Below are 10,027 nucleotides of genomic sequence, written 5' to 3' on the forward strand. Positions count from 1 at the left end.
TCTCTTGCCTTTTTTTCTTTTAATTGATTTCTCTTTTAAAAGGGTTTTATTCCTTTTGTACATGAGATTGCAATGAGAGGCAACATTACTGAACAACTGTTTTCCTTGCTGCTCCACCAACCCATATATCTTCACACTAGGCCCCCAGAAATACTGTACTAAGGAGACACTAACAGACTTGCTGCCTACACCCTTTCCTGGGACTTTTTATTCTTACTGGTAAACTTCCAAATTGTTCAAGTGAATAGTCAGGAATAAATTGCTCTTTCTGAGCCCCTGATTAGAACGTACACTCAATAATTGCAGGCAGCCCCACTGTGCTCCACATTTAAAGACACAGCTCACCACATGCATTTTGTCTTATAAATTGTGCTTTGCACTCATTTTGTATAGGAGTTTTTATAAAGGAGAAACACGGAGCACTTGAAAATACCAACAATTAACATGCCCTGTGGCTTGCCTGAAATCCAAGCTGCCATCATTTCCAAAACAGTGGGCTCTTGTTCCTAGGTCCAGAACAGACAAATTATTACAGCATGATCCCATACTGCATGGGCAAATGATGCTTTTCTTGGTGTTGGGCTCAATCCTGATTATTAGGTCAGCAGGATATCTGCAAAATCTTTCCTTCACAAGAGGTTTCAGATACAGCAGCACTTCCTCAGGCCACTGTTTCAGAAGTCCCTCAAATCCCACAGCATCCCCTTGTGCTAAGGGACCAACAGCTTTGACCAGGACGAGCAAAGCAGCAGCTCAGCACAGTCCACATCCACAGCTGTTTCCAGTTTTAGTTAGACCTATCTTGCATTAATTAATCCTTGGCACTAAATGCTGCAGCCACTGAAGCAAGTGGCTGGCAAGGAATGTAAGTGATCTAATTAATATGTGTCTCATCAACAACGCAAAGGGAATATTTTTTAAATCCTCTAAAAAACCTGAACCAGCACATGGAGGCACACGGACACAGACACTGACACTGGTGTTAAGCAGCCAGGGCAGGCACCATCTCTTCTCCTCTGTCTTGGCCAGGGGAGGAGAATTCCAGCAGGTTCCCACACCACAGAGGGATGACACTTCTCATGCAAACACCTCTCTTTTCTTTCAGCATCGATGTACACTGAAATACAGCGGGAACAACCAGATGGTGGAAATATCCTGACTCACCCAGACTACATCGATGGAAACCCAGACCTCATCAAACCTAAAAAGCTTCTAAATCCTGTAAAAGCCTCAAAGAGTCACCAAGAGCTGCACAGAGAGCTGCTGATGAACCACAAAAGGTAAGAAGGGGTCACTAGGGTGGTCTGAGAAGGATCGAGCTATCAGAGCTCAGCAGCTGAGGCACAAGTGTCAGTGACAGCCTTCGAGTTAGAAGGGCACGATAAATCCCTTCACCTGCAAACAGAAACAGCATAAAACTTGGTGTAGCCCTTTTCTGTTTTCTCTGAGGTGACAGTTTCTTTTAAAACAAAAGCAGACGGAAAAGCCCCTGCTGCTCTGCCACCCTGAAGCATCAGCTCACACCTTCCAGAGCTGTTGGCTATTTCCACCCACCTCAAGCCACAAGAGCCAGAAGATGCAAGGCAACCCTACAGCCCCATCCTCACTGCTCCATGCACATTTTCTCCCTGGTCCTGGATTTTCTATCTCTGTCACTGACTTGCCAAGTCCCCAGCAATGTACAGCATTCCTGTGTGCTTTAAGGTCAACCCAGAGGCAGTGAGAAGTGTGGGCTGGATGGAGCCATTAAAACCTGGGAGAACATCTGGCTGAGATCATCTGTACAGGGAAAAGGCTAATCAGCATCTCTCTCAAAATCAAAAGGGTAAAGGCAGGATAAATTCACCATCCTGACTTCCTACCACAGGGAAGGGACAATTCTCTGCCACCAGCTCTCCAAGGAACAACTCCTACCCCATCACCACTGTTTAACTCTTTGGGGGTAGAGATACAACATCAGGGTGACACTGGTGACTAAGAACCTATAAGCACATCATTCCTTTGCAGCAACCATCTGAATATCAGTGCAAAAAAAGTATATTCAGTTTAGAGGCTTTTAGGCACAGCAAGAAATCTTCTGGCTTTATATTTACATTTTCTGAAAACCCTGCAATATTCTGTCATGTGAGAACTTCAGCAGTTTAATTAAAAAGAGCACAGCCTCTGATCAAAAGGACTACACTCACCACAAGAACAAGACACAAATATTAATTCAGCCAAAAATCAAGCCTGCAAGTGGGGTGCATTCATCAGTAGTGGCACTGGCTGGGCTTGGGTTTGATTTAATTTTCCCAGAATCAGGTGAATTACAGGGACCACACCAAGGCCATTTTCTGGCATCAAGGCAGAGGTAACTATACCAGCCAGGTATTTTTAAAACTCTCAGGCTTGAGAGTGACCACATCCTGCCTAGTGGTACTGCTCAGTTTAAAGGCTCACCTGCCAGCACTGGCTTTCATCTCAAGCAACATTATTCCAGACTAATCACTGCTGGAAGAACAAATAAAGAAATTCCTGCAACAGGGGTACCAGAGGTGAACAGCAGCAGGTGACGTTCAGAGCTCCCAGCATCAGACTGAGCTTCAAACTGGCAAACAAAAAGTACATCATCACTTTGTGTTCCTGCCACCTTGTTACACCCACACAGGCCATCAGACACTGGCAGGAGGCAGCTCCACTGCAGCCATCCTACAGCTCCTGACCACTCTCCTTATAGTCCTGTTTGGATCTGGCCTCCCAAATATTTTTCAGAAAGTATCTGAAACAAAACCTACTACAAAGAATAATCCATCATTGCTGGTTTCTTGTCAATCTTGCTTCTTGCTATGTGTTACTATAGGGGGAGAAGGGGAGAGAAGGATTTAGGACTTGCTCCTGTGGCTTCTTTGCTGTTGGTTTTTCCCCTTAAGCAGCAGGGAAAAGCAACTGAAATCAGCAGTTTGTGCAACAAAACCCTTATCTTAGTCAACACCTCCAGGTATTAACAACACAGGCTCATTAAATCAGAGAGTAGTACAAATCCACAGGCAACATTGCAAGCTGTGTCTCCAGCAAGCCAAGGCAGGCTTGCCTTCTCTCAAACCTTGGGAAAAACATTTCTGCAGCATCTAAGTTCTTTCTGCCTTGAAAAACCAGCATGAAACCTCTGGGGCCAATGCTACAGCTACTTTCACTGATACTGCCATGAACTTTGTCCTGTCATAAACTAAAAAAAAAGACATTACAATAGGAAGCATTGTTAAATGTGGCACTGAAGGGATGAAAGCCCTGGTGCACAGCCATGTTGTGACACCACAGAGGTCTGCTGCATCTGGAAAGTGTTTCCCTCTCTTGCCTACCCATTCAGTTTTTCATGATGTGAAATACCACCTCAGCACCTGCCACCTTGCCAAGAAAATTCCGTAGTCCATAGGGTTTGATGTCTCTGCTTCCAAAAGGCCTTAAGAGAAACTAGCGAGCCTTTGGTCAGCAGAAACCTCCTGGTGCTGAGGAGGAACTTTGCATTAACAGCACACTCAGGCCTGCCATGCCCTGGGCAAGCCCTTAGCATAGACACGTGGAGGTGCCCCCCATGCCTAGAAACAGACCTTCACCCACAGAAATACCAAGCTCCCCACATTTTACAATGGGACTCGTAAATACTCTCAGCTTATTTATTTAAACAAGTGTTAAACCCAGCCCACAGAAGTGGTCAGGCCTCACCTTCCCCATGTGTGACAGCTACAAGGTCTTCAACTCCATCGCCTCAAAAATACAACTTCAGCCAAGTACTTCTGCTCCTGCATATTCCTGCAAAATTACTTAGATTCCAGCTGCTAATGCAGAAGACAGTCTGTGTAAATGCAGCCTTGACAGCTTCTTAATTATCTCTTCTTCAGGGACACAAAACTCTGTACAGTTGAAATAAAATCTCACCTGAATTCAACAGATGTTTGACTTCCCAGCAGCTTCAGATTATGCCTCTCTCTGGCGAGGGCTCCATGGGGCAGAGTCACCACTTTTAGTCATTTAAGCCAGAAAGCTGATGGATATTACACAGGCAGGTTCCTTTTGGCACAGAGGAGTTGAGTTGGTCAAACCACTATCCTGGAAGGGCAGAAAGGAGCAAGGTGGTTGCCAGTCTCTTCTTCCAAGTAGCAAGTAATAGGACAAAAGGAAATGGCCACAAGTTGTGCCCGGGGAGGTTTAGATTAGGAGAAATTTTTTTCACTGGAAGGATTGTCAGGCACTCTAACAGGCTGCCCAGAAAAGTGGTGGAGTCACCATCATGGAGGGATTTAAAAACTGTTCCTCAGCACCACATCTGCACATGGTTTAGTGATGGGTTAACAATTAGACTTGATGATCTTAAAGATCTTTTCCAACCAGAATGAGTCTGTGATTCTAAGGTGACCACGGTCAGCAGCAGGAAGCAAATTTTAGTGTTTACATCCAGGCATGGCAACATTCCAAGTGTTAGGTTTCTGAAATACATTATGAAAACTTCTTTCATCTCTTAACCACATATTTATGCCTTCCCTGCATGTCCTTGCCATGGCTCCTTTCCCATAACCCCACCCCTCAGAAAACAAGGCTTGGAGCTGCCTTGCTTCATCTGAGATGCTTCAGGCAGCTGGAAGGGACCCAGGCGCCTCCTCTAGCCCCAAACGCTCCGGCTTTGGGAGAAAAGGACATTTCAGTTTGACCCCTTGACCTAAACTCTCCATGTCAACAGGGGGATCGCTAGCCCTCAGCTCTGAACCAAAGCTGGGATGAAACGGGGAAGAAAGGAGCTGCCAGGATAATTACTGCAGATCAATGACTACCCCTGCTGGTGGGAAAAAAATCGTCATCATTTCAAATGCCCTCAACGCAGCCGAATCTGTCACTGACATAATTAAAACCAGTAAGAGCAGAAGCCAACAGAAAGCCCCATTTCCACAGCCGACCTAGAAAGCTGCAGCACCTCAGTGCAATGGGATTAGCAGAACTTGCAGCACGACAAGCCCCAGCCATGGAGAGCAAATACTGTGGCCACCTGAGGCAGGCAGCCCTGTGCACCATCCCAAGAGGAAGGTGCTCCCAGTAACACCCTCCAAGCCTTGTGGATAGATTTGTGGACCTGGGCTGGTTTGTGGACCATGTTTCTGCTTAGGACCAAGAAGTTTTTTGGGGCTGCCAGGCTGGCAGTGGTTATACCCCAGGGTGTAGGTGCTCCAGCCCTGATTTATCTGCTTTTTATCCACAGAGGCTTGAGTGTGGAGAGCAAGCCAGAGCTGCAGCGGGTCCTTGAGCACCGACGACGAAACCAGATCATCAAACAGAAGAAGGAAGAGGAAGAGGCAAAGAAATTGCAGTCTCCTTTTGAAAAGGAGCTATTAAAGAGGCAACAGAGGCTGGATCAGGTAGAACTGAGTTTTCGGTCATCCCTAGGTTATCCTAACAACCCCACACAAGGCACAGACTGCAGGGGGGATGGGTGGGCTGAGGTTCAACCCAAGGTACAGCATTGCTACCCCTCCACAAAACAGAAGTCACAGTACATCCTTCACTGCTGCCCCATCTGCAGCACCCTCATCCTCTCAGTGGGATCCACCTGGTTCATACCACCTCACCCAGAACCCCCACCACACACCACTGGCCCTGGGCCTCCTCCAGGTCCCACGTGGTGTCCTTGGGGTGTGCTTTTCAGTTCAAAGCCCACCAAATAGCATGGAGGCTTTTGAAATCACACCCAAGTTGCTTTTGGGAGCAGTTCTTGGCCCATACTCTGGCGAAAAACATGCCTGGGGAGAGAAAGATTCAGGATGGGTGCTTGTTAACAGCACAACCATGCCCTGTGTTTGCCCTCTTACCCAAAGCACCGCAAGCAGCAGGTCAGCTTGTGGCTGCTGAGAATTCCCTGTCCTACTTGCCAGTATTTCACTGCAAATGGATGAAACTAGTTTATTTACTCAATGACACAACAGCTCCCTTGCAATAATATCAGCCAAGCAAAAATCACTTGAAAACCAAAACCCAGTACTCTCAGAGAAGAACCAGGAATATGAAACAAGGTGGTTTAGGGACTGAGCCATAAAGACTTTGCATATAAAAGAGAAGCACTACAACTACTTACCTCCCTTCCCTGTAGACAGAGAGCTTATCCCAGGCTCACAACCCTTCTTTGCTGGGAAGGATTCAAACATCCTCCTTCCTCCATGCCAGGTTGATGCATCACCCCTGCTTCTCTGCTGAAGACGTTCCAACCTGGAGGGAAAAAAAAAAAAAAAAATTACTAATGTTTCAGTTGGCCAGAAAAAGAGATTCAGGGTGAACATGGCTCTGGTGTAATGGTTTGGAAAAGAGCACCAATACATGCACTACACACTCATTCAGCTGTGGGCAATATTAAGTGGACCTCCAGCAAAAAGGAGCCCACCACTTTTACATAGTTAATGTACTTTTGTCCTTTAGCATGCACAGATAATGGTGACTCTTCTCTGTTACAGCTGGAGAAAGAGCAGGAGAAGGAAGAAGATCATGCACCAGAATTCATTAAAGTCAAGGAAAACCTGAGAAGAACAACAACAGTGAGTGAGGACGAGAAAGCAGCATAGCTCCTGCCAAAACTCAACAGGGATCCTACCAAGGCCAGCGCTAACACACACATGCTGACACCTTTGTACATGGTGGACATTTACAGCCACATCATTGGGGCTACTTATGGTTATTAACACTTGCTCCAGTAGAAGGCACAAAAAAGGTTTTCCCAGCCCAGGAAGGTATCACTGTGGAAAAGGTGTAGTATTCATTGAAGTACTCACACAAGGAGATGCAGAAGGAAATTGTGTTCTTTTCCCCCAGGTTGCGGGTGCACACTAACCTCCAGCTAACTCTTGGTTAACCCTTGAGACCCTTTAAGCCAGGGAAGTCTGTGGAGGGAGGGTTTGCGGGACCCCTGCTTCTTCATGGAGGCTGGCCAAGCATGGAGTGACAGGAGGGTGGCTGCAGCGCTGGGAAAGCTCCTGGAAACCTGGCCTGGTGACTAAAAGGGAAAATCTGTGTATCGCTGAGAACGGCCCAGGTGACTGCAATGGTTTTCCCAAGGGTCACTGGTGTCTGACCAGTGTGTAAGTCAAGCCTGGCTGAGGCCACGTGTCCCAGCAGCACACCACTCTGTGAGAAAACTCAGCCTCTGTGTGCCCACAACAATGCAGCACAGGCAGGTGCAACTGTTCCTCATGAGCACCTTTAAACTGCATTTCAAACAAACCTGTCTGAAAATAGCTTTTTAGGCAGTTCCATGCTCAGAGAGATAACACATTGGACTACACCAGCAACAGCCTGGGTGGGAGGTAAGTGGCCTGGGCAGAAAGCAAAGGCTGGGTGTTTTCAGTGTGGGTGTTCACAGAAGCGTGCAGATGCCAGAGGGCAGATCCCTGTGGATGCAGCTGATGGACAAACCACTTCTTGCCCCCGGATTACTGAGCTTCAGACGCTCACCCAGCAGCTGGGCAAGGACTACCATAAGGACCCAGAAAAACCCTGTGGTTGAACGGTACTAATATGGTCGTGTCCTACTGGTGTCAGGCTGCCACCTACAGGCACCAGGGCCTGATGCAAAACGATTTGTCAGCGCTTATCCCCTTTTCCAGAGGTCAGAGATGCCTCATTTCAGCTGCCACCTTGCAAAGCTAAAAATCTCTGCTGCTGGTATGGCAAAACTGAGATAGCTGGTGCATTTGCACTACACGTAGACAGAACCTATCACACTGATGGGGCATCCGTGCCCTCAGGTGTCCACACCTAGAGCTAAAATTGCTCCTTCTGGAAGATCTCAGCTTCTTGCTTCTCACATCAACCCTGATAAAAGGCATAAGCAGCATAAGTCACCAACTGCCTTTGAACACTGGCTCTTGAATGACAAGTCATGGACCTAGTCAGCTGGGAAGATAATACCTGGTAAAACAATCTCTATTATCCACAGTAAATTAAGGGAAACTGGGCATTTATCACATATTAAAAAGTTACTAATCCATTCCCTATTCTCCCTGGCCCAGTGGGCTGTTTAATTCCTGAGGGCTGTTGCTTAAGTAAAACATCTGAGCCCCATCACATGTCAAGAGCAGTGATACAGGTATGTGGTTCCTGCAACAGGCTGGACTACAGAAGCCCTTAACTCTGATTCTGTCCTTGAGAGCCCCAGCTCACAGCACTGCCTCTGCAGTAGTTTTTAAGCCTCTTGTTCATCATGCTTATTCTAAACAAGTTTTTACATCAGAAACCCAGTGCAAACAGTCACTGTGGGTCAAACAAGATCCAAAAGGTTCTATTGATGTCCTTTCCAACTGCAAAGCTTTTCATATAGGTTATGATTAAAACCATGAGGTCATTTTTAGGGGAAATAAATCCAAATTTCTCCAAGAAAAAAAGGTGTTGCTAATGATGCTGGTACATAGCTGTAAAGATATGTACGCAGCTGTAAAGAGCTGCATGATTCTCCATAGATAACATCAGTTCAAATAACCAGCCAGAATTACTGTGCTGGGGTTTTGTGAGGGGTTATGGCACAGATTAAGTAACCTTGATCAAAGAGCTCAAAAAAATTCAGCAAATTAATTTGTAATTTTCCACAGATGGGAATGCACTCCAGGAGAGGCAATCTGTCACTTCATATGCACCAGTTAAATCAGTATTATCAGCTCACCCAGGCTGGGACAGGGGCATTTCTGCAAGTCCTTGGGTGGGAGCCATCCAGAAAGGTCTGGGTCAGCTGAGTGCTCAGATCAGTAATGAAAAAGTTGAAAATATTTTGCTGCAGTCTTCTTGAGGAGACAAATATAATCTAGGGGGGAAAACAAACAAACAAACAAATTTTAAAATCAAGGTGTCTCACTCTGCTGTGGAGTTCACCAAGCACAGAGTAGGGCTGCACACCAACACAGTCCATGGTTGCTAAGGGATGTCTGAGTCATTTTCAGTGGCTGGCCAGAAGGGAACAGAAGAGCCAGGTCATTCTGTCCTAATTCAGGCTGAGCTAAGAGAGCCGCAAGAAAACCTTCCAGCAGTGGAGAGACAGCAGAAAGCCCTGACCCAGCTGCCCATCAGGGACATTGGTGGCCGTAAGCCAGGACTCAGCTGCTCATCCACAGCCTGACCCACCAAACTGGCCACAAGCAGCCAGCACCAGGAGCTCCCATGGGGCCAGGACAGACTGTAGCAGCCCCATGGCCCACAGCAGAGCACATGGCAAGAGCTGCAGGCTCCAGTCCTCTGTGGTGGCACATGGGAAATAATGCTTTTACTGCTCAAGCGTTGGCTTAAAAATCATAGTGCTCTCCAAGACAGCTCTTCTCACCCCAGCACCCACCTCCTGGCCGGGCTCAGCCCCCAAGCCTGTACAATCTTCACCGTTACTCTTGTGCTTCATGGTGTGGCAGCACCCAAGAAAACTTCAGTGTAGGCATCACCAGGAAGATGTTGGGATATCTTTGTATCACTTTTTATTTTAAATTAATTCCTCTCTATGCCAGTAAAACACCTTCCTAAATAAACATGCTGTACCCAGGAGACACAGATTATCAGAGTATTGATGAAGACAACTTTTTGCACTGTGTATGTTGCCTCTGTGGTATATAGTCTATATTCTGTGGTGGTGTTTATACATTGATATATGTCATGCAACCCTACTTAATTAACTCAAGCTGTTTAATGTGGAAACTTCTGAAGAAATAAACTAAACCATGATTGTATAATTTGCTCTTTTCCACAAGGAACTGAAAAAGCTCCAATGATGCAAGTGGACAACAGTAAAATAAACTGAATGAACATTAAAATCAGTGAAGTCTGACAGCAGTTCCTTTGTAGCACTGTGCTAACTTACTCATCAATGAGCCATCTTCATCATCTGCACCCAATGCTTGCACCCATTGTTTATCCCCAGACTGCATCTCCTTTTACTGAAATTTTAAGAGCACAGAAGTTGTGGAATCAGGCTTTTTGCACTGGAACTTCCCATATGGTTGATTTCTAACTGGCCACAGATGCCCAACCTGCCTGGCAGGGT

At 46.4% G+C, this 10,027-nt stretch overlaps 1 protein-coding gene across 2 annotated transcripts in view; it reads left to right on the plus strand.

Moving 5' to 3' along the window:
- The window catches only part of FAM107A (family with sequence similarity 107 member A), a 31,040-nt gene extending 21,224 nt beyond the window's left edge, over window positions 1-9,816 (plus strand). For both annotated transcript variants that reach the window (XM_051627667.1, XM_051627668.1), the window contains 3 exons: window positions 1,106-1,280; window positions 5,228-5,384; window positions 6,471-9,816. In XM_051627667.1, coding sequence (XP_051483627.1) covers window positions 1,106-1,280; window positions 5,228-5,384; window positions 6,471-6,578 — 440 coding nt within the window. In that variant the 3' untranslated portion in view covers window positions 6,579-9,816. The remainder of the gene's footprint in view (window positions 1-1,105; window positions 1,281-5,227; window positions 5,385-6,470) is intronic.
- The last annotated feature ends 211 nt before the right edge of the window (window positions 9,817-10,027 follow it).

This window comes from Apus apus, chromosome 9 (assembly GCF_020740795.1).
Source record: "Apus apus isolate bApuApu2 chromosome 9, bApuApu2.pri.cur, whole genome shotgun sequence".
Taxonomy (NCBI): domain Eukaryota; kingdom Metazoa; phylum Chordata; class Aves; order Apodiformes; family Apodidae; genus Apus; species Apus apus.